Source organism: Panthera onca, chromosome A2 (genome assembly GCF_046562875.1).
Source record: "Panthera onca isolate mPanOnc1 chromosome A2, mPanOnc1 haplotype 2, whole genome shotgun sequence".
NCBI lineage: Eukaryota > Metazoa > Chordata > Mammalia > Carnivora > Felidae > Panthera > Panthera onca.
The window spans coordinates 18,669,496-18,693,823 of record NC_138340.1 but is presented as its reverse complement, the minus strand read 5'-3'; the positions used below and the strand labels follow the sequence as shown (position 1 = coordinate 18,693,823).

General features: G+C 49.3%; 1 protein-coding gene across 5 annotated transcripts in view; it reads right to left on the bottom strand.

Annotated features, from left to right (window-relative positions):
• Positions 1–6,865: 6,865 nt before the first annotated feature.
• DAG1 (dystroglycan 1) overlaps positions 6,866–24,328 on the bottom strand; it is a 69,889-nt gene continuing 52,426 nt past the window's right edge. For all 5 annotated transcript variants that reach the window (XM_060633633.3, XM_060633630.3, XM_060633629.3 and 2 more), the window contains one exon: positions 6,866–11,681. In XM_060633633.3, coding sequence (XP_060489616.2) covers positions 9,279–11,681 — 2,403 coding nt within the window. In that variant the 3' untranslated portion in view covers positions 6,866–9,278. The remainder of the gene's footprint in view (positions 11,682–24,328) is intronic.

The window sequence follows — 24,328 nt, the reverse complement described above, 5'->3', positions numbered from 1 at the left end:
CTGTCTCTCTCTGTCCCAAAAATAAATAAAAAACGTTGAAAAAAAAAAATTTAAAAAGCACCCCAGAGGGATCTTTGGCTGTAGCCCTTGTAGCACCACATTTAGGTTATTGATGTAATAAGTAACAGGGAGGGTGCTAAGACTGGGTCCAGACTTTCTCCTGGTGGAGGGGTCATAGATGAGCTGTCTACACTCACCTAGGAAAATTCACTAGGCTTAACTTTATGACTAGTGAACAAACAAATCTCTCAGTTTGTGCAAACCAGCTGTGTGGTGTGTCTGGTACCATTCCTTCCTGGATCCAGTTGCTTCCCAGCCTGGAACAGGATGCACCTAGAGGCCCTGCAGAAATTTCCCAGCCCCCTAAACTTCACTTGCCAAAGGTATCTTCTTCCCACTTCACTGTGACATGTGACACATGGCAGTAATTTTGGAGAAAGGACAGATGGGAAAACAGTCATTTCTCATGCCATAACAGAACTGATGGATGGATACACGTCCACTTTCTTCTTCAGTCTGTGCTCTCAAATGCTTGTGAAAGACTAGAAGGAAAAGGGAATCCGTAAAAAATCCATCCAGGTAGGGAAAGGCCCAGTCAGAGCCAGCTCACTACTGGGATTTGCGGAGATGCTTAGTCATGGGAAGGCAAATCTTGGGAGAATGAAGAGAGGCGCCTGGATGCCAGCTGGACCACAGGCAAGGCAACATGCAGATGAGCCCCAGGAAGGTAAAGAGGGGCAGAGTGCAGACTCTGGGGCTTCTCTGCTTCCCCACACACGGTCCACTTCACCCCAGGCGGCTACTTTTAGTGTGGCAACCTCCACAGGGAGGTTCAGGACCCAAAGATGAAGATGCTGCCGAGAATGAAGAAGAAGGCAAACTATCGCAGGCTTCGGATTATTCCAGAGAGGCTGGGAGAGCTGGCTCCTATCTACAGAGCCCCTGGGCTCTGCACTCTTCTTTTTGTTGTGCTGCTGCTGCTGCTGCTGCTGCTGAGGCCTGTCTCCCCTCCCAAAGAGAGGCAACCCAGGAATGTGGCTCCCTGTCCCCAGTCCTCCTCTGGGATGGAGAAACAGCACTGAAGAGGAAGGAAAGAAGCCCAAGGAAACAGAGCATTTCTCCACTGGCTGAGGCTTGTCAGCACGACTCACTACATGAGGAATAAAGCAGCTCCCAAGCAAGCCTCAGGCTGGTATAAAGCTACAAACAAGACACCTGCTCTTCGCTCTGCTCAGCAGCCCACCTAGGCTGGCCTGGACAAACTTGTTTGTATACTAAGGTCTCCAGCTGGCTGTGGTAGAGTAGGAAAAGGGAACAAAGCTGGAAAGTATAGAATTTGCTTGGAGTATTGTCTGCATAATTCCTTTCCTGTCGTAATGTGCAAATCTTTATTTGCGTTATGTGCAAAAAGCCAGTAAAAAATCATCAGAAATGTTTACCACCAGCCTAACCCCACCGCCCATGCATTGCTCCCAAGAAAGCTAATTAAGCCCCATTGCTATTAGAGTTATGTGCTTCCAAAGGCTTGTTATGACAAGAAAAAATAACGAAGACACAGTTTCTCCAAGTTATAAGCGTCCAAGTCAAAACATGCTGCTTTCCTTGCCCCTCGGCACTCCCCCAGACAGGCCTCCAGGCTGGCTTTGCCTATCTCATTAATGCGTGCATGCACTCATCCCTCAGCCAGTGCATAAACAACTCCTTGGTGCCAGGTCCAGAGAAGACTGAGACCTGGCCTCAAGGAAGTCAGTTGATAGGAGAGAGACAGGCACACAAATAATTTCCCATAAAGGATACAAAATGCTGCCTTGATCCCTACTGCAATCCTTCCCACCAGGATCCCAGTTCCCATGTAGTTCCCTTCACCTACCTCTTTTCCGTGGATAGGAAGGTGGGTGCAGGGGTGGGGAACAGGCCCAAGTGGAGAGTCATGCTTATATGTCCTCTCCTAACCAGCTCACATGTCCTCCCACAGGCAACAGAGGTTCAGACTTCACCCCAGACATGACTCAGACAGTGCAGGGGAATGGGCAGCTTGCTCAGCCCCTCCATCAGACTCTGTTCCACATGCCTTCGGGGAAGTCTCTTAGACAGTACCCTAACTCCTGACCCCTGTGTGTCTCTACTATGACAAACCCAAACATATTACTGAGAATCACTCTTTACCACCAGAGACTTCAGTCTTCAGGACCCAGCCACTCTCTCCACTGAGCTTCGTCTTTGTCCCGATCAGAGTAGATTGTGATAGGGCTTTTCTGCCCTGTCATCTTTAAGAAGTACCCAGGAAGCTTCCAGGAACCACCAAAAGAGTTCCTGCCTTCCAGGAAAGATGGACAGAATGGGGCGGGGTCTCTGATGGTGAAGAAAAAGCTTGGTGACAAGTTAAAAGATCCATAGTCTCTTAGGCCTCTGCTAGACTGGGTGATTTCAATTCCATGAAGTTTAAATTCTAGTTAAATTTGGTACTTTTGAGCCCTAGGACAAGGATGGCATTATTCTAGCTCCAGGATACAGCAGAAAGCAGGAATGTTGAGCCTCCTCTACCCTCACTGAGCTTGCAGTCTCCAAATCTGATCTTTATCTGGCTGCTCCTCAAACCAGGCCCTGAACCTGGAGGTCATCACTGCTGACCCTCAGTTCAGGACCACTGTCCATCCTTATAGCAGTGAGCGTGGCCAAAGAACTGTGGACTGAATCACACTCGGGCATCAGGGTTGCCTGAGGAGAGTCCTCCCTGACTCCCCCAGTTTTGGGAAGCAGCAAGTATCAGTTGGGCAACAACATCTGGGTTACCTCTGCTAGTTATGTATTAATAACTCTTCCAGCTGGGAGGCCTGGCATGGCCATTGCTTTCTGTGAAGATGGTCTTTCTGACAGCTGACAGTGTAGACTGAGGAATTCCTAGTAAGCCTAGACAGAAGACATTGGCTGTTTGCCACCAAAAGAGCAGAAAGGTCATGTGTTCAGCTGAGCCTCCCCAACCCTCCCATCTTTGCTTACTCCAACCAAGCCCACCCCTATGACTTGATCTGCTCCAGGGATCTTCTTGGGGCTCACAGGATGGCTATGTCCCTCTCCTAGGCCTGGCTGGCCCAAGGCTTCACTGAGGAGGCTGGATGTCCAGAAGTAAGCTGATAGGCTGCCTTGAGCCAGGGCAGGGCTTAGGGGCACGATGGTTGCTGAGTCAGGTCACAATGGATGCCTCCTCAGCCTCTCATTTGCACGCCAATCGCTGTATGGGACACGAGAAGGCAGAGCTGCCCAACACCTAACCAAACGCTTGTACACCATGTGCTCTTCAAACAAGAGGAGGACTCCATCCCCCTCAGTATCCCCCAAGCCCAGCTCCTTGCCCAACCCAACCAGGCCCATGTTCCCTGAGGGTGAGTTCGTCCAGGACAAAGCTGATCCTCCCCAGGCACATCCAGAGCCAGGCTGCTGCCACCTCCCAACAGGATGTCCCCACCCCTGCCTCACTACCCAGGGCCTTTCTTCACCTTTTGCGACAGAGGTGCTGAGGGAAGTAGGCAGTGAAGTGAGAAGTGATCCCTGGAAAAGGGGCTGGCCTGACCTAGCTCCCAGCCATCTCCAAAAGTTCCAAACTTGGGCTCCACCCTCTACAGACTGAGGTTGTGACACCATGAGGAAAGAAGACTCCAACCCTAGGAACCTTGGCCAGCTGCCAACTGGATGTTCCCAGATGTCTTAGTGTGTACCCAGGGCTGTGGAAGCACTTTGCCTAAGGTATTCCCTGGGGCTTCAGGGTGCTCCTACTCCAGGGTCAACCCAGAGAAAGTCAATCATCTCCTGCTCCATCCCTGTCTGCTTCTTATGTCAAGTGGCAAGTGGGGGACCCCCAACCACGCAACTGAAGATGCCCTACTTCCATTCAGGACCCTCTCAGACCCCATAGTACTTTTAGGTTATGCGCTCAGGAGCTCTGAGGCTGGAGGAAGGGGTGACTTGGGAAGCATCCATTGAGCGCTGAGTCCTACTGTGTGCAGGCACCACACACAAAACCTAAGGCAAGGGAGTGCGCAAAAAAAAAAAAAAAAAAAAGTGTACTTTTTGGTTCCTGTCTACGTACATCTGAATTCAAGGACCATCCCGAAGCCTGGACCCCAGATTCGCACCTCCTATTCCCTGCCAGATTCCCTTTCCGAAGGAGAGCGGCACCGGCAAAGGACAGGCTCAGGACCCCGGCTATACTCGTCCCAGTGTCTTCAGGGGCTGTGCAGTGGTGGCTGAGTGAAAAAAGACCGGTTGTACCCCGGTCCGGCCGCTTCGTTTCTGGCCTGGGCCCTGCCCATAGCCCCGCTCTGCCGTGCCCTCCAGTAGGCTATAGTCCACTCTGGGGCCGCCTCATCTCGGTTCGAGGCGGGGTTCTGCCGGGTGCCCCCCGGGAGGCCTGAGTCCCGCCTACAGCCTGCCAGGCTTACCCCGGCCTCTGGCGCCACCTGGTGGGAGCCCTTGGGCACCGTCTGCCTCCTGGGCCCAGAGCGACTGGCGACGACTCCTGCGACTCTGGCGGGCTCACGTGAGGGTGAGGGAGCCTGGAAGCCACAACGAAGGTTGAGGGCAGCCCTCATCACAGCCCCGAACCAACCTAGGAGCACCTAGGGGCATCGTCCTGGTCACACGGAACCTTCCAAACGGACCAACTTCGCTCCATCCCCGCTGAGACTTCAGAGTCATCTTCACCAAAGCTGGGGGCAGTAGAGCTAGTGAAAGCCCCAGTGGCCAAGTCTCATGCTGCCCTCACCCCAGGCTGCTCATAGGCGGGCCCACCGCAATCCCAGCAGGTGGGAACCCCCGCTTCAAATGCCTTGCCCTATCTTCTCTGGGTTTTCTATAGGGTTCCCATAAGGGAAATGGTACCCAGCACCTTCCAGTGGGGTGGGAGGAGACTTCAAATAATTATTTGCTGCCCTACAATATTAACAAAATTTTACAATCAGAAAAAAAATTGTTTGAACCAGTGTTGAACCTGCCTTGCACTAGCCACAGCACCTGGATGCTTGTCCTCTTTGGGCCTTAATCACCTTACCTCATGATGGTGATCAAGAAGGTAAGCAAAGCAGGAAAAGAGTTAAGTCATTAGTCCACTATTATTATTAAGATATAGTGATCTATAGAGAGGCGTGATCCTCACCCTCAAAAGACTGGCACTAGAGGGGGGCCTTCCATGCTTTAGAGGAGCTGGGAAGGGCCTCTCCCAGGAGCTTGTTTAGCCTGGGAACAAGTGGAGGCCAGGCTGGGGGCTGCAATAGGATGAGTCATGTGGAGTCTTCCCACTATACTAATGGGTATTCTGGGCTGCCCAGGAACTCCTAGACATCCCAGTATTTCCCGCCAACAGCCTTGGGCCAGGCCTTTACATTGGGAGAGAATGCAGATCTTTCTAGCCTCACTTAGATTCTGTCCCTTCTATAGGCAGACGTGTTTGGAGTGGCTCTTTATCCTAATTCCCAGGTGTCTCAGAACCCTTTGGAGATCAGCGCTGTCCCCCACCTTACAGATAAGGAAGCCAGGCCAGAGGGATCCCAGGAACTTGCCCTTGGTCAGAGGCAGGTGGGAAGGCAGATTCCTGTGGGTCTGTCCCCTCCCCAACTGTGTCCCCTCCTTCCTGCCCCTTTCTTCCACCACCCTGTCTCCAGTTCAGAAGACCTGAGTACAGTCCCACTCCTACCAAGGAGTTAGAGAGACTTTGCGGGAGTGCTGGGGAGCAGGGATCTTCCAGTCCAAATATCAGATATTCCCAAAGAAGAAGCCAGAGGACCTTGTGGCTTCTCTTCTTCCTGACCCTGCTGACCTTACCATTCTCTGCTGAAACCAGGGATCCCTTTGGTTGAATTCAGAGCAGTGAGTCCACTCATAACCCAGTGGCTTCAGGTTAAACATTAAACAGAACTTCCTGAGGCCAAGAGAGCAAGGGCAGGGTTATTTCCTGGGCCCCTGCTGCTAGGACTAGGGGGTGAAGCATGTGTCCCTGAACTAGGGACAGCCTTTTCTCGCACTTATCATTGTGGTATTCCACAAGTAGTTGTTGGAACTCAGCTCCACCTACAGTGAGACTGGTCTCAGTTCCAAGTCTTGAAGATTATGAGCAGAGAAACAGCCTGGGGGCTATAGGTGGAGATAGTGAGGACCCCAGGGGACAAGCAAGCCCAGAAGAGGTACCAGCTGTTCTGTGACCAATGGCCCCTGATCCTGCTACTGGACACAGCTGCTATGTCCCCTGCTTTCCACACCCTGGGCAGTGTCCCAGGACAACCCAGCCTTTTCCTGGGCACTGAGTCATGCTAAGCCTACCCAGCTGGTCTGTCCATCCCGGGCAGGGCACATAGGGGCAGGCCCCCAGTATCTCTGGGCCCCACCAGGGCATAACAGTGTGGCCAGAAACCATTCTCCCCTTCTTCCCACTAAAAAGTGAAGGCCAAACCTGCCTTGAAACTACCTAGGAGACTGGCCAGCCCCAAGCCCACAAGACAGTTGGGGCAAGAGCTGGGGTGGCATTGCAGGGGGCTTACTCACTCAGGGGCAAACAGCCTATGACAGGCAGGACCTTTCCCACCATCCTGCCAGATGAGGAAGCTGAAGCTCTGCTCACTCAGGCATTAGAGGGGCTAAGGAGGGCTCATGTGTTAGCAGAGCTCTGGGGCACACTCTCACCCCTCCCAGGAGCACAAAAATGGTAAGGTTATGGAGGCTATCAGGTTAGCTGCTCGAAGACCACCTCCAAGTCCTCTGAATGGGCGTGGATGGGTCCTCTCTTCCCTCTGCCAAATGGACATCAGTCCCACACCCCATTCACATCCTAGAACAATGTAGGGGCCAGGGAAATAGATGCTTGGAGGCAATGGCATTGTAATAAAGACACTGCTTTTATTTAGTTTGATATGTTTCTATACAGAATGCAGAAAACACATCTTAAAATCATATAGAAGGAAATAAAAACATGTCAGTGGTTGGTGAACACTTGAATGCGAGATTGGCTCTCTGTCTCACAGAGTCCAACAGCCATCACGAGCCCGGCGCTCAGGGGAGGAGGCTGCCTGCAAGGGCATTGTTGCTGTTGTTATTCTGTTCACTGCCCCATCGCCTCCAGTTGCTATGGCAACAGGCCATTCTGGGCCAGCCACATCTCTGCGTGGCAGTGCCCGATGGTGGGGTTGCTAGGAGCAACGGAGCTGTTTGGAAGGCCTTTCAAAGCCCTCACCTGGAACACTGGGAATTGTTTATTTTTTGACGAGGTCATCAAAAATAATCTCACCAGGTCAGACCCTGCTTGTGCTCCTGACTCTGGGCAGTGGGGAAACTCTGGCTTGGATCAGGGCTCAGAGGCACGAGACCCAGTCACCAGAGGTCCACTGAGCCCTCATCAACAGGCTCCCCCAACTGGGGCACTGCTCACTTAAGTACCCCACCAGGGGCTGAGCAGGGGAGAGAGGCTGGGCCCTGTGGGAAAAGGTGCAAAGGGAATGCCCTTCTGAGAAGGGCAGGCTGGAGACCCCTCCTCTCTGACCGGCCCTCCCCTCCTGAGGCAGAACACACAAATCCTCTGCAAAACTGTCGATATGGCTTAGAAGTGGCTGCTCGGTTTGCAAAGGGAGCCTGGGTCCACCCACCAGCCTTCGATCACGGAAGGGAAACATTATTGCAAAAGGCATTCCTCCCTAAAAGGTACCCAAAATAACCCTTAGACATCAAGAAAAGTCATGCTCAAAATGGTTTCTTCCAAAGGAGGAGAATCAAAGCAGAGTGGGCACCCCTGAGTCATGGGACAGAGATGCAGATGGACGGACGGACGTTCTGCTAAAAAAGGCAAAAGAAGCCCAGTGTAATTCCAGAATTTAAACTGTTACGAAAAGAAGGGGAAAAAAAATCAAAATGAGCAAAGCCGTCAGTTCCATGGAATCAACACTAAGAGCTTGTACAAACTGCTGTAAGCATCACCGTTTTTAATCTTTTTTTTAATAAAACAATTTGAGGCTGTATAAAAACTTTAGTAAAAAATTAGCTTTGAGAGCCCACAGATTTTTACTATGAACTATTGCTGGCACTCCTCCCCAGCCACCAGACCTCTCCCAGCCCAAGGCCCGGAACTGGAGTGCCAGAGAAGAGGGGTGGGGTGGGACAGGGTGGGGCTGTGGACTGTTGGGACAAAGCGGCCAAGGTCAAGTGAGGAAAGAGCATCACATGACATAAAAATATTGCATCTTCACCAAAATGTCCCCCACTGAGTGTTTCAGAAGCCATGATATTCCTTTTAGGAAGGGGAAAAAACACACAGAAGAAGGGTAAAAGAAAATAGGTTGATGTGGTCGAGTCCCTCGACCTCCCCAGCCACCCCGCCACGAGCAGCTGGCCCACCCTGGAGCACCTAGGTTGGGGGCCACGGCCACCACTGCCTCTTAGGAGTCCTCTTTCCATGGAAATGAAGACCCCTTGGTGGGGGGCCACCAGCGTGCATGGGGTAGGGGTGTGGATGTCCACGGCCAGGAGGCCCCTCCGGCTTCCAGCCCCTGGCAACAGCGGGAGAGCAAGCCCAGCACCAGGACCCTGGCCCCAGAGCCAGGGCCAGGAGGCCCCCAGTCAGGCTCCGGGGTATCAGAGCAACCAAGTTTACATAGTGTGAAAAAATAGGATTCCTTTGATAAAAAATACTGTCCCTTGGTCTTCTCTAAGTTTGAAACACCCTGGGAGCTTATTTTTAGCAAAGCAATTTCCCATACCCACCCAAAAATTATACATACAAGTTTAGGTAAACAGCAGATTAAATGTAAAAACTTAACCTTAACTTCTGAAAGTCCTTTGAATTTAATCTTTAGCTACTGTTTTCCATGTTACATCCTGCAGCTAGACACACGTGAATAGAAAAAACAGTACAGTTAGTGTTAAAGGCAAAACGCAGAGAGCCGGGAAGCTGCCCGGCACTGCCTGCGAGTTCATTCACGGCTCCGCTTCATCTACCTCTACTCCAAACAGTGCTTTCAGAGCCAGCCATCAAAACCGCAGCGAAGAATTTTCTATGAACAAACAAAAAGCTGTTAGGCAAAAAATAAAAGTAAAAATGTCCCCAAAGCCTTTCCAGCTGCTTTGGGGTTTAGGAGGACCAGAGAGGGCGGGCTTGTCCAGGCCTCGCGTGTGTCAGTGTGTGCTAGGTCAGGTGTCGGCTCCCAGTGGGCGATGGTCTGCAGGCCACCGGTCTCCACAGACAACACCGTGTTGTCTCCAGGGCCCTGCCCTACCCCTGCCTCCACCCAGGCGCTTGTGGGTTAAGGGGGCACGTAGGGAGGGGGCGACCGGTATGGGGTCATGTTCTTGGGACGAGAGCCCTTGCCCTCCAGGGGGGCCGTGAAGGGTGGGGGGGGCTGGTAAGGAGGCGCATTGGGATCCTCATCCCGCAGGGGCGTGTACTCTCCCACGGTGTCCTGGTTCAGAGGAGTGGTCTCGGGCACGCTCTGGTTGGGGTACTCAGGAGGGGGGAGAGGGGCTTTCTCCTCCTGCAGGATAAGTGGCATGCTGGAGGAGGGTGGCGGCTTGGAGTCATCCAGCTCGTCTGCAAAGATGATAGGCACCCCCTTCTTGATGAAGGTGGCCTGGTCCTCGAGGGTGAGCTTGCCCTTCCGCTTCTTGCGATAGCAGATCATGGCAATGATGCCGGCGATGAGCAGGATGGCTGCAACCACCACGGCTGGAATGACCGTGTGCAGGTAAACGTCATCCTCACTGCTCTTCTCAGGGTCCCTATCCGGCACGTCTGTGGGCGGTGCCTCTGAGGGCACCCTCTTGGGTGGTGCCACAGGGATAAACTGTAGATGCCGGCAGCTGCCCGAGCCTGTCACAGCAATGCTCGTGGCCTTGAAGTCAGGCTCCAAGGCGTTGGAGAAGGCAGCCCGAGGTTTCCCATCATCTTCAGCAATCCTCCGGCTCAGCCCCATGATCCGCTCCTTGGGGCAGGGCTCCAGGGGCAATGTGTTGTTGGTCCACTCCACCACGATGGAGCCCCGGGTGATATTCTGCAGAGTGATGGTGCTACAGTTGCGGTCCCCAAAAGCAAAGGCTAGCTTCTTCACCAGGGCGATCTTCTTGTGGATGTCATTCACCACTGGTGCTGGGTCACCCATAAACTTGGCCTTGAACCGTGCAGGAGCCCTGTCTCCTTGAGGGCGCTTGTGGACATGGATCTCAAAAGCATCCACAGCTGATAGGCCCCCTTTGTCTGTGGCATGCATAAAGTACTCATGCTTGCCCACGTGGTTGCTGTCAGGCAGGCCATACATGAGCTGGCTGTTGCTGTTGAACTGTACCCAAGACTTCTCACCTACCAGCTGCTGCTCCCGAAGCTTCAGAGTCAGTTTCAGCTTATCAGTGGTGGTGTCCTCATTGTCATAGAAAGTGTCTGATGGGATCTTCACCTCAAAGTAAGTGCCAACCCAGGCATCAACCCTGTCGATATGGTTCTTGAGCTCTGGCCGCTGGTTGGGTTCTGCTCCACGGGGAACCCCACTCGTGGTGGTGCGGATGCGAGTAGGCGGGGAGGCAGTTTCCAATCTGGTTATGGGAGCTTTGGTGGTGACCCGTGGCACCGGGCGGGGCGTCCGTGGCTTTTTGGTAGGCCTTCGAGTTGTGGTGGTTGAGGAGTCAGTAGAAGGCGTGGCTGGTTTTGGTGTGGATATTCGTGGCTTCTTGGTGGTAGTCGTGGGAGGGGTGGCGACTGCCGTGGGCTCCACATAGCCAGGAATGGTCATCGTTGGACGGATCTGGCCAGGAACTGTGGTGCCAGCTTCTGACACCCGAGTGGGCTGGATGGGGCCTAAGGTTGGGGTCTGAATAATGGCACCTCGAGTCCGAATGGTGACTGTGGGCTTTCCAGGAACAGGATCTCTGACTGGAGGAGCCATGGTCTCTGTTGGAGGAGCAATGGCTGGAGATGTGGGGGTAGGCACAATCCTGGATGGTGGCTCCTGGATGGCCGTGGTTGGAGGCCCAATGGCAGTGACAGGTGTGGGTGTGGCATGGATCTGCCTCCGGATGCGTTTGGGAAGAGGGGGCTTCTTGTTGGCTATATGCCAACCCACCACAGGGTAGCCAAGCTGGGCGGACATAGTGCCCTCTCTGGCAGGGGCCTCCACACCACGAATATCAGGCACATTGTTCTGGTTCAGGGAGCAGCCCAGCTTCCAAGAGAGGAGGGCCCCATTCTCTACCACCTTTTTCGCATTTCCTGGGCCAGCCATGAAGGCTGACATGTCAAACAGTCTATTATTCACCACTGGTACCAACTTCATGTTGTGAAGCTCCACTTCTGAGAAGCTCTGCATCCTGTGCAGGAGGTCAATCCTTTGCTTTGGGGTCATCTTGGTGAGGTCAGCATCCAGAATGACCGTCAGAACAGTCACAGGCTCATCGGCAGCACAGGCAGATGACCCCACCTCAGCAGGGTCTGGTGATGCCGCCCGCACAGACTGCAGCTCACAGTGGTCTTCAGGGTATACCTCAATAGAGAACACGCTGGAGGTCTGGGGAACATGGCTCCCATTGGCCCCCAGCCGTGCAGTGCTCACTGCAATGTAATGCACACCCTTATCGGTATCAAGAGGGAGGCCCTCCAGGGTGTGGCTCTGCGGGTCCCAGTGCAGCCAGGATGGCAGGGCCTCCTTCCCCGCTGTGGACACCTAAAAGAGATACCAGCATGAGTTAAGTGGTACTGTCAATGAATAACCTGACAATGATCACAACAGTTCATCACGGACCCAGCCTGAATTGTGTGACAGGCTTAAGGTAGAATTGAGAATTTCTGCTGGGGGGGGGGGGGGCAACTCCTCTCCTGGAGCTCTCATTCACCTGTCACAAAAGACTGGGGCTGCCAGATAGGCTAGCTTGGAATGCACATGATTTGCCCAAGGCCACACTGTGGGGAGACAGCAGTGGTGGCACTCAAACACACGTCTCATCCCAGAGAGCAGATGCCATGGAGCTGAAGAAATGTTGCAGGTTTTTACAACAGTGATATATACCCTGCCACCTACTTACCCACTTGGCTTGCAGAATCAGGTGCGAGTGTCTTATCCCTCAGCACTCCTTTCAACCTCATCTCAGCATTCTCCCTGCCCTCTACAGACACAATTTTGCTCAAGTCGTATGCCCTTCCTGCCCAGGGTGGAAATGCATGTGGGCCTCGGTGCAAGAGACAGCTCAATGTCTCCAGATGCCTCAACTTTACAACCACGTCAGTGGGACGTGCGTTCAAGTAGAGTGGGATGCATTTGGGTAGCAAATACAGTTAGCGGTATCTAATGTTTGGTGTTTTTTTCTTAAAGTAGGCTTCACGCCCAGCACAGAGCCCAACGCGGGGCCCAAACTCATGACTCTGAGATCAAGACCTGAGATGAGACCAAGAGTTGGACGCTTAACCAACTGAACCACCCAGGTGCCCCTGTATATAATGCCTTAATTAACCCTGCTTTTTAAAACTCAAGAAAAATTGCAACACCCAGGGTCAGGTACTGGAAACAATTATTCTGGAAGTGTTTATCAAAGATTCCAAGGAGCTCTGGCCTAAGGAAGAGTTCTATAGTCAACTTAAGTTTGGGAAATCTACAGAACCCATGTCTGACCTTGGAGAGCCCAGTCACAAAGGCAGGCCTGAGGAGCTCACCCCTTATTCCACCCAACAGCACCTCCCAGGTGCTCCTATTTTAGGGTAGAAGTCCTTTTCTAAAGGGGCATGACTGGTAATAATCAAGGTATGCAAAGGAATGCTGCCAGAGAAATTTCAACCATCAGTTGACAAAGGGAAACAAGACTTGCCTCTTGCCCAGGCCCTATCCACAATTACTCTCACCTTTGGGAAACACCTATTCCTGCCCCCAATGCCAGAAAGGTGGCACCCACTCTCTGACCTAACCAAAGGCACTCTTAGCTCCACTATACCATTCCACTAAGCTCAGAGACAACACTGGCCAACAGACATGTCTTACTGCTAGCCTTGGCACCAGGAATTGTCCTTCATGGCCATTGCTTGTCAGCAGAGGGATAATAAAATGTTTCTCTTCCCACAGCAGGAAGACCAGAGTCATGCCTGCAGGGCTCCATAGGGGCTCTGGTTCCTCAGGCTTCCTCCCGCCAAGAGTCAGGTACCTGATTGGGAAGGAGACCCAGAGCTCATACCTGATCTTCCCAGCCAGGACCCAGTGTTCAGGCAGCATGTCATTCCACCAATCTTATCAGTGACCAGATACTTACCTCCCTATAAACAGATTTCCTACTTCCAGCAAAAACCCATGAGAAGACATCAGACATTATTAGAAGTTACTATTATTGGGGTTGTCCTTTACTGACTGCTGTCTGAGCCACTGAGATTACTGAGGGTATATGAACAGCTTTCCCCCCCCCCCCCAATGTTTATTCGTTTTTGAGAGAGAGAAACAGAGTGTGAGTGGAGGAGGGGCAGAGAGAGAGAGAGAGAGAGAGCAGGACACAGAATCCGGAGCAGGCTCCAGGCTCTAAGCTGTCAGCACAGAGCCCGACGCAGGGCTTGAATCCAAGAACTGTGAGAACCTGAGCCAAAGTTGGCCGCTTAACTGACTGAGCCACCCAGGCGCCCCTGTGAACAGCATTTCTTTTGTGACCATTATCTAATTAATGCACCACTAAGAACCCCCCTTCTTGTCCTTCACCATCCACTGCAAACACAGTGGTAAAATATCTGAAATGGTAAAATATCTGTAAATATGGGTAGCTTGAAATCCATGAAAAATGCTAAATATATTTTTCCTTTAAAATCTTTTTTAGCTACAAAAATACTTCAAATGTTTTGCTTAAAAGTCTATGCTTCACTTTTTTTTTCAGTTATATTAAATATGAAAACTGTCACATCCATATATAAACATATAAAGCAAAGGCTAAATGTCTCATTTTGCAAAAAACAAGAAGCAAATCTTTAAGGCCTAAATAGAGTAGTCAGGGAACCATGAGATGTTTTACAAAGGTGGGGTATGACTTATGGCCCTGAGAGGCAGACAGTAGGTGAGCCAGAGTATAGCCTGGTTTCCAGCCACTCCATTATGTTTCCTAAACCCATTCCATCCCAATGGCCACCACTGGAATGAGAGCACACCTAGAAGAGGGAGGGCCTAGAAGAGAGTTCAAGGTGAAGTCATCCAAGGAGAAGTCACCTGTAGAGAAGACCAAACAGAGCCAGGAGAGACCAGGATAGGCTCTGGAAGTGGGTACCAACTGGCTGGCCAGGCCCCTGGGACATTCCTGAGTAGCCAGGCATCTGTGCCTGTGCCCAGCCCTATGTATTCCATCGGCACAGATGAGTACATAGCCCAGTGCTTTTCCAAGTCTCTCACTAGAGATACAATGGCACTTTATAACAGAGAAAACAGAGAAGGGCCCCACCTCCTCAAGCTTCCTAGCCTGGCTCAATTCCTATTCTTCTGACCCCAAGGGCCACAGCTCTGCTGCCAGACATTTCCTAAGGAATAAGCCCCAAGCCACTCTTCGGCCAAGGTTCCCACACAGCCACCGTTGGAATACGTATACTTATTTAAACTATGCCAAGTAACATTATCACACGTTAATAACATATAATAGCCTCTCCAACCCACATTCCTGCCTTCCTTTCTGCAGATTCTGGCTCCCCAGGATCCTGGGGTGCTAGCCATGCCCCGGCCACAGGACAGGTGTCCAATGTGGATCTCTAGCCCTAAAGCAGGCAGTCCCCAGGGCCTTAGGTACTCCTCATACAGGAAGGAAAGGTAACAACCTGAATGGTCTAAAATCCATGCATCTCTGAGCATTATGGTACTGGGAATGTCAGGCCCAGGCAGCACTTTGGGCGGCAATGATTTGCTTTAATAAAGGGCCACATGAAGCAAAACAAATGAACTCCACAAGGAACCTAGCCAAGTCACAGGCAAGCTGGCATCTCTGTATTTTCAAGGTTATTTGGGGAAAGCCCCTGAACTAGGAAGTCTGAACATGCCTCAAGGGCTGGCACTGTCCACAGACCCTGAAGGATTCCACTAACAGCCCCTTGCTCCTGAGGGCACCCAGTTCAGGGAATGCTCTGCAATGCAGCACCTGCTCTACCCTGACAAAGCAGGAGGCCTTCAGCCCATGGGAATTCCACACATCCTTCCAAGCTTTCAAAACTTCCAGGCTCTACACACTTTTTCTCTTAAGGCCTAAGGGCAAAGCAGGTTATAAAAGTTACTCCTGAGAGATGCTGCCCCTATGACAAGCCAGGACTCTTCCTATAACAGCAGATGATCTGACAAGAAGCCCCATCTCCAGGAGTCCTTGGCTGAACTCCAGCTCCAGCTAGGCTGAGGCTTGACCCAACCTCAGCCTCAGTTTTCTCACCTGCAAAAAGAAGAAAATGATGCCATCATTTGCCACAATCACAGGGCCAGGCACACATTGGATTCTCTGTGGGTGCTGGTTCCCCGCACACTCCTGGGCTGAGAGAGGACCCAGTATGTATTGTGAGGCATCTGCACTGACAGGTCCAGGGTCCACTCCCAGTCTTCCTTCTGGCCTTGGACCCAGCATACACTGTGGCCATTTCTCCCTGTTCATCCCCCAAAGCAGAAGCTCAAAGCATCAAAGGGAAGTGGGGAGGCCACAGGAAGGGGAAGCCAGGATCCTTCCTACAGGGGAACAAAGCCCAGGGACCCTCAGGGACTTGCTTGCCTCTTAAGACCTATCTGCCAGGAGTGGATGAAAACCCTGAGGGGTGTGGGGTAGAGGAGAACTTGCTGCAGGGACAACCCAAAGACCAGCATCCAGCTCTTCAGTCTCATACAGGGGTGCTCCATCCTGATACATTTGCACATGAGATTCTCACTAACCTTAGAGATACTCATAGGAAGATTTCTGCCCTAGCTGTCTCCCATCCAAGTACTAACCAGGCCCGACCCTGCGTAGCTTCTGAGATCAGACGAGATTGGGCACGTTCAGGATGGTATGGCCATAGACTCTGCCCTAGCCGTACCACCTACAACTAACCCTTAATGGCTGCTACACTAGGAATGGCAGACAAGAGGCAGGAATCAGAGCTCTTGTGAGCTGCTTATCAGTGCCAGCACATATGTTTGGGTGACAGGCTGGTCCAGGCCATGGAACTCCCCCAGGGTTTCAGGTCACTCAGCCAAAATACCAACACTGTCTTTGAGTTGGGGGAGGCAAGGCCTGCTGGCCTTATGAAGCAGCCACCTTGGAAAGAAGTCTTCAGGCTGTTAGTGGGAACACTCATAGGAGGCAGAAACTGCAGGAGGAAGGCTGAAGATCATAGGCTCTAGCTCACAGGCTCACATAGAAATAGCCAGAAATCCTTCAGCAACCCTCAGAAAGGACACGCTTCTGAGATGGAAGGCAAGCCCACCAGTGAGGAAAACAAGATCTCCAATAGCCACACACGGAGTTTTAGAACTCTTGATCCAGGGGAGCCTAGGTGGCTCAGTCAAACATCTGACTTCAGCTCACATCATGATCTCACGATTCTTGAGTTCGAACCTGACATCATTGTTCTGCACTGGTAGCATGGAGCCTGCTTGAGATTCTCACTTTCCCCTCTCCCTCTGCTCTTCCCCTGCTTGCACTTTCTCTTAAAATAAATAAATAAACTTAAAAAATAATAATAAAAAAAAGAAGTATTGATCCATAAAGTGCATCCAAAAACATTAAGAATCAAAACCACAAAACTTGGGCAGACCCATATGGAGTTCCAAAGGTTACCCAGCAATGCCCACAATGAACCACCACAACCAATGACTGGGGAACTGCCAAATATGAAGGTTCTGGCCACTCTTTAGTCTACACTAACAGATGACTAGTAACTGACTCCCTGTTCAGCTCTGGGACACTGTCTCCAACTGTTTCGCTGGTGCCCTCTCTCACACAGAACGTCAAACATCAAGTTTGATAAAGATACAGCACCTGTTCTAAACACCATGCAACACAAGTAACATCTCTCACCCCAAATTAGTATCCTTCTAAACCTGGAGAGAGAGCAAAGGGCAGAGGAACTTCCAGTACTTAATCCCTTACTCAAAAAGCAAGTTTCTAATACCAAAACCAGATAAAGCCACCACACAAAAAGAGAGAACTATATAGGCTAATATCTCTGATAAACATAGATGCAAAAATCCCCAAGAAAATACTAGCAAACTGAATCCAACAATACATTAGAAAAGTTCACCACAATCACCCAGGATGCAAAGGTAGTTCAATATTCTCAAATTAATCAATGTGGTATGTCACAGCAATAAAAGAAAAGATAAAAACCACATGATCATTTCAACAGATGCAGAAAAAGCATGTGACAAAATACAACATCCATTCATGATAAAAACCCTCAACATTCTATTTTTTTTAATATGAAATTTACTGCCAAATTGGTTTCCATACAACACCCCAAAAACCCTCAACATTCTTGATAGAAACCCTCAACAAAGTAGGTCTAAATGGAACATAACCTCAGCATAATACAGGTCTTAATACGAAAAACCCACAGCAAACATCATATTCAATGGAGAAAAACTGAGAGCTTTTCTCCTAAAGTCAGGAACAAGACAAGGATGCCTACTCTCACAATTTTTATTCAACATTGTACTGGAAGTCCTACCCACAGCAATCAGACAACAAAAAGAGGGGGCATCTGGGTGGCTCAGTCGGTTAAGCATCTGACTTCGATGCGGGTCATGATCTCACAGTCTGTGGGTTTGAGCCCCACACTGAGCTCTGTGCTGATAGCTCAGAGCCTGGAGCCTGCTTTGGATTCTGTCTGTCTGTCTCTCTCTGCCCCTCCCCCACTCACACTCTTTCTCTCTCAGAAATAAACATTAAAAAATATTTTTTTTTAATTTTTTTTTTAACATTTATTTATTTTTGAGACAGAGAGAGACAGAGCATGAACGGGGGAGGGTCAGAGAGAGGGAGACACAGAATCTGAAACAGGCTCCAGGCTCTGAGCTGTCAGCACAGAGCCCGACGTGGGGCTCGAACTCACGGACCGCGAGATCATGACCTGAGCTGAAGTCGGCCGCTTAACTGACTGAGCCACCCAGGCGCCCCTAAAAAATATTTTTTTAAAAAGACAACAAAAAGAAAAAAAATTTTTCACTATTTGCAGATGACACGATACTACAGAAAACCCTGAAGACTCCACCAAAAACTACTAGAACTGATAAATGAATTCAGTAAAGTCACAGGATACAAAATCAGTGTAGAGAAATCTGTTGCGTTCCTTCCTGTACACTAATAATGAAGCAGAATGAAGAGAAATTAAGAAAACACAATCCCGTTTGGGCACCTGGGCAGTTCAGTCGTTTGAGCATCTGTCTTCAGCTCAGGTCACGATCTCATGGTTTGTGAGTTCAAGCCCCATATCGGGCTGGCTGCTGTCAGCGCAGAGCCCGCTTTGGATCTTCTGTCCCCCCTTTTTATCTGCCCCTCCCCGACTTATGCTCTCTCAAAAATAAGTAAAAAAATGTTATTAAAAAAAAATCCTATTTACAATTGTACCCAAAATAATAAAATATCTAGGAATAAACTTAACCGAGATCAAAGACCTGTACTCTGAAAATTATAAAACATTGATGAAAGAAACTGCGGACAACACAAAGAAATGGAAAGACATTCCATGCTCACAGATTAGAAGGACAAACATCATTAAAATGTCTGTACAACCCAAAGCAATCTACAGATTTAATGCAATTCCTTTCAAAAGACCAACAGCATTTTTCATGGAACTAGAACAAACAATCCTAAAATCTGTATGGAACCACATAAGACCCTGAACACCAAAGCAACCTTGAAAAAGAAAAGCAAAGTGGAGGCATCACAATTCTTGAGTTACATTACAAAGCTGTAGTAATCAAACAGTGTAGTACTGGCATAAAAACAGACACATAGATCAATGGAACAAAACAGAAAACCCAGAAATAAACCCACAATTATATGGTCAATTAATCTTCGACAAAAAGAAAGAATATCCAGTGGGAAAAAGACAGTCTCTTCAACAAATGGTATTAGGAAAACTGGTCATCTACATACAAAAAAATGAAGCTAGACCACCTTCTTATACCATACACAAAAATAAACTCAAAATGGATTAAAGACCTAAATGTAAGACCTGAAACCATAAAAATCCTAGAAGTGAGCCCAGGTAGTAATTTATGACATTAGCTGTAGCAATATTTTTCTAGATATGTCTCCTGAGGCAAGGGAAACAAAGCAAAAATAAACTATTGGAACTACATCAAAATAAAAAGCTTCTACACAGTGAAGGAAATAATAAAACTAAAATGCAACCTACTGAATGGGAGAAGATATACACAAATGACATATCTGATAAACGGTTAGCATCTAAAATGTAAAAAGAAACTTATACAACTCAACACCCAAAAAACAAATAATCCAATTTAAAAAAGGGCAGAAGAGATGAACACACATTTCTTCAAAGAAGACATCCAGATGGCCATCAGACAAATGCTCAACATCACTCATCATCAGGGAAATACAAATCAAAACTAAATTGAGGTATTGCTTCATACCTGTTAGAATGGCTAAAATCAAAAACACAAAAACAAGTATTGGTGAGGATGTGGAGAAAAAGGAAACCTCGTGCACTGTTGGTGGAAATGCAAACTGGTGCAGCCACTCTGAAAAACAGTATGGAGGTTCCTCAGAAAGTTAAAAATAGGGGCGCCCAGGTGGTGTAGTCAGTTAAGCATCCAACTCTTGACTTCGGCTCAGGTCATGATCTCACGGTTTGTGAGTTTGAGCCCCAAATTGGGCTCTGTGCTGATGGTGCAGAGCCTGCTTGGGATTCTGTCTCTCCTTCTCTCTGCCCCTCCCCTGCTTGTGCACTTCCCACACCCCCTCCCTCACCTCAAAATAAATAAATAAACATTAAAAAAAATTTTTTTTAAGTTAAAAATAAAACTACTCTACAATCCAGTAATTGCATTACTTGGTATTTACCCCAAAAAATACAAAAACACTAATTCAAAGGGATATATGCACTCCTAGGTTTATTGCAGCATTATTTACAATAGCCAAATTATGGAAGCAGCCCAAGTGTCCATCAATAGAAGAACAGATAAAGAAGTGGCGTATCTATACAATGGACCATCTTGGCATTTGCAACGACATGGAGGGAGCTAACGAGTATAATGCTAAGTGAAATAAGTCAGTCAGAGAAAGACAAAGACCATATGAAATCACATATGTGGCATTTAACCAACAAAACAAAGGAAAAAAGAGAGAGAGGCAAACCAAGACACAAACTCTTAACTATGGAGAACTGATGGTTACCAGAGGGGAGGTGGGTGGGTAAAACCAGTGATAGGGATTAAAGAGTAACACTTTGTGATGACCTCTGAGTAATGTATAGAAGTGTTGAATCACTATATCATACACCTGAAACTAATATAACACTGTATGATAACTATACTGGAAGAAAAATTAAAAACTTAAACAAACAAGTTTCCACCCACAGTATGTGCCAGCCAGTTAGGCATAGTTGAAAGGCAAAACTAAAGAACTAGACTCTCACTAGAGCCTAATTAATTATGACCACTCGCTTCAGAAACCAAGAAAACCTAAGCTTTATCATTCAGAACCCACAAGGTGTTACGTTACCTATGTAGGAGTTGTAGGACTTACATGGCAAAGACTTCAGAAAGATGGGTAAGCACTGTTACCCCAGGGTGAGGTGACTCTGGCCAGCCAAGAGGGATCTAGGGAATTATGATTGAGAAACCTGCATCTGGAAAAAATTCCCTCACATTACAAACTTTTAGGAGGGTCCTTTGGGCCCTAAGTGGTGGCACCTTCCAACCAACACTTCTAGACAGGACAGCCCCAGGAGTTCAGGCTGGGACCTTCCCTGCATCCCCCACAGATGCCAGAGGGTCTTCTCAGTGGTCCATTTCAAAGTGGTACAGACTGCTGCCCTGGGACACCCCACTCCTTAGGCCTCTAGCAGCCTTTCCTGGCAAAGTCCCTGCTTCTCTCAGACCTGGTCACTGGCTCTTGACATTTCAACTCCCCATTCCTCAGGCTAGTTGCAAGGCTGGGCCAACCCGGAGCCATCTGTGGCTGGGTACCGTATGCAATACCTTGGAGGCACTTGCACATGAGCTGGTCAAGGCATCTTTTGGGCAGGCCTACAGTGTGGGCTCCTCTGCTTAGGGAGATAGGAAATGGTTCCTCTGATGGAGTCTGAGCCTCCAGTTAAGTTTCAGAGGCCCCCATGGTGCTGATTCACATCAGAGTGATCCTGTGTCTCGGCCATGAACTATAACAAATCTACTCTGTGGCCAAGTTCAGCCACAGTCACATGTGGACAGTCACATGGATGGGCTGCAGGGAGATGGCACAGGTCAACAGGAAGAGCATCTGGCTTGAGGTCAAAGAGCCAAAACTTTGTCCCCACATAAGGTGAGCAACCATAGTGGAAGTGGGTGCGAGGGGCCTTTGCTTTGCTGAGTAAAGCAGAGCCATACCCATGAAAGACAATCATTGATCCTGCTGCTAGACATGCAAGCTTCAAACCAACACATGGCTCTTGCCACAAAGGCCACAGGATCACATTCTGAACACAACCTGTTCAGCTCAGCCAGTGCCCCTCAGGTCTGAATTATGAAGCATTTTATTTGATGTTAACTGTTCCCATCTAAAAACAAAATTAATCTCTTTTCCCCAAAAGTAAGGAAGAGCTTAGCATAGTTACAGCCATTAATAAAATGCTCAGAATCAGTTCCTCAATCCCAATGTTATCTATTTTTACTTTGTCATGTTCTTTCAGCCCTTGTCAGTAAATTTTTTTTTTAAACATAGAAGTCTACATTTCAGTAAGTATTTGAGTTGATGCATCTGGGCAAATGTCATTCTTCAACCCACCCCCAAAGATGCCTTCCCTCGCCAACCCGCATTTCCCGGTGTGCTGTGCTCACAAGAGGTCCATTCAGAGCCAGGGAACACCCACTCCAGGCAGGAAGAAACTGCAGTTCATCTCATGCAGGCGGGGTTGCCACAAAGCTCTCAAGCATCCAAAGAAACGGTCCTTTCATGAGTTCCCCTTCCTGGCCAAAAAAGAGTACCCATTGTTCTCAGGGGAACAATTGGGGGCCCATGCCAGCAGCTGAGAGCACAGTCCCAGGAAGGGCTGCTCCCAGTCTGCAGACATCTTGGGTTGAGGGAAAGTCCACATTGTCTCCAGGCAAGGAGGATAAGGGCAAGCAGGAATGAAAAGCCAACCTTGCAGGCTCTACCAAAATGAGACATCTGAGGGGGCTCTAAAGGGGCAGCCAATCATTCTGAGACACAAAAGATGTCTCTCCTGACCACCCTAGAAAGGAGTGGTAAGAGCATCTCTCGGCACATCATCAGCTTTCTCAGCCCGTCCCTCGCTCACTCAAGTCAGAGGAGAGGTACCTGCAGGGAGCTGGCACCAATCCTGAGGGAGGCAAGAGTCGAGACAGGTAACTTACACTGTGGCCAGCTCGGGACAGCCAATGATCTATCCAACAAAGGCCAAGCTGGCTTCTGTGGGACCCATTCCCACAAACCCTGATGAAGACGGAGGGTGCTACTCTAGGGTTCACAGGCAGCTGTGAGAGCAAAGGACAGTCAACCTGGGGTGAGCTTTGCATACAGGTATCCAGAGTGGTCCAAGAGAGCACATGCAAAGACCACCTGCTTTAGAGTGTCCTAAGCCCACAGGAGAGAAGAGAGCTCCAAGGCACAAGTCTCTCCAGAAGGTCATGCTGGCCACTGGGCCTGGAGGCAGCTCAGAGCCCCTTCTTGCATCATCAGGTCAATGGAATAGATCTGGGAATTAAGTTGAGGTCAATAGCAGCAAATCAATTCTTGAGGCAGAGCTACAGAACAGCAGGAGAAGCAATGGGTGCAGGCCAAGCTGAAACCGGACAAGGGTTGTCTGGACATTAAAAAGTATCAGATGTGGGGCAAAGCAGAGAGTCTAGGACCTCAAGGCTACCTCCTCCAGACAGGTGGGTCCCCTCTTCTTTTACCTTTCTGCCTGGTGTGTAAAGTACAGGGAAGCCCTTGCTTTGGGAAGCTGATGTCACCTGAGGGGCACGCTTGGCTGATGTGAAGCAGTACAAACCTCTGCTGTGACTTCTAGAGTTGCCACAAACTTCTGAAATAGTCAGCATACCCACACAGGTTTGACACACACAGGTCAAACAAGACTTGGGCAGGCGGCCAGGGCAGCTCACTTAGAATGTGACGGACTTTTGGGGCGCCTGGGTGGCGCAGTCGGTTAAGCGTCCGACTTCAGCCAGGTCACGATCTCGCGGTCTGTGAGTTCGAGCCCTGCGTCAGGCTCTGGGCTGATGGCTCGGAGCCTGGAGCCTGTTTCCGATTCTGTGTCTCCCTCTCTCTCTGCCCCTCCCCCATTCATGCTCTGTCTCTCTCTGTCCCAAAAATAAATAAAAAACGTTGAAAAAAAAAAAAAAAAAAAAAAAAAGAATGTGACGGACTTTCTATCCCTTCAATAGACTATTGCTTAATCTACTGCGAGCACTGAATTAGTCCACCACCAATCCCCATGCATATCCCCTGACTAGTCACAGCAAATATGACAACCACACTATCAAATCTCATCAGATTGCAGGACAGGCCCCTGTTCTGCCTTTGAGTCCTCATTAGGCAATTTGGCCACATCCAAAATGGCTGGAAGACCAACCCTCACCTGAGAACCCCACATGAGGCTTGGACAAGCTTAGTCTCATAGGCTTTGACAATCCAAAGGAGATTTACAGTCACTGAAGGGAAAGGAGAGAGAGAGAGAGGAGACCAGAGGCCAGATCATGTGGGGTTTGATCCTAAGTGCAGCTCAGTAATGGTTGGGGGAAGGGGAGGTGTTTGCAGATTCAAGCTTTACAAAGATAAGGACATCTCTCTTGCCTCAGTGTGGAAAACAGACGAAAGGGTCAAGATCAGAGGGAGACAGCCTGGGAAGAAATAAGTGGTAGCTTGGATGATGGTAATAGTGATGGATATAATTTGGAGGTCACCCCAAGAACATTCCTTGGGACCAAGATCTGAAATATTCCTCACATACATAAGAATACTGGGCAAGTCATGGTGCCTGGGTGGCTCAGTCGGTTGAGCGTCCAACTTTGGCTCAGGTCATGATCTCATGGTTCGTAAGTTCAAGTCCAAAGCCATTCCAATTCAAATCCTCTGTCCCCCTCTCTGTCCCTATCCCAAAGATAAATAAACATAAAAAAAAAAAAATTAAAGGGGTGCCTGGGTGGCTCAGTCGGTGAAGTATCCG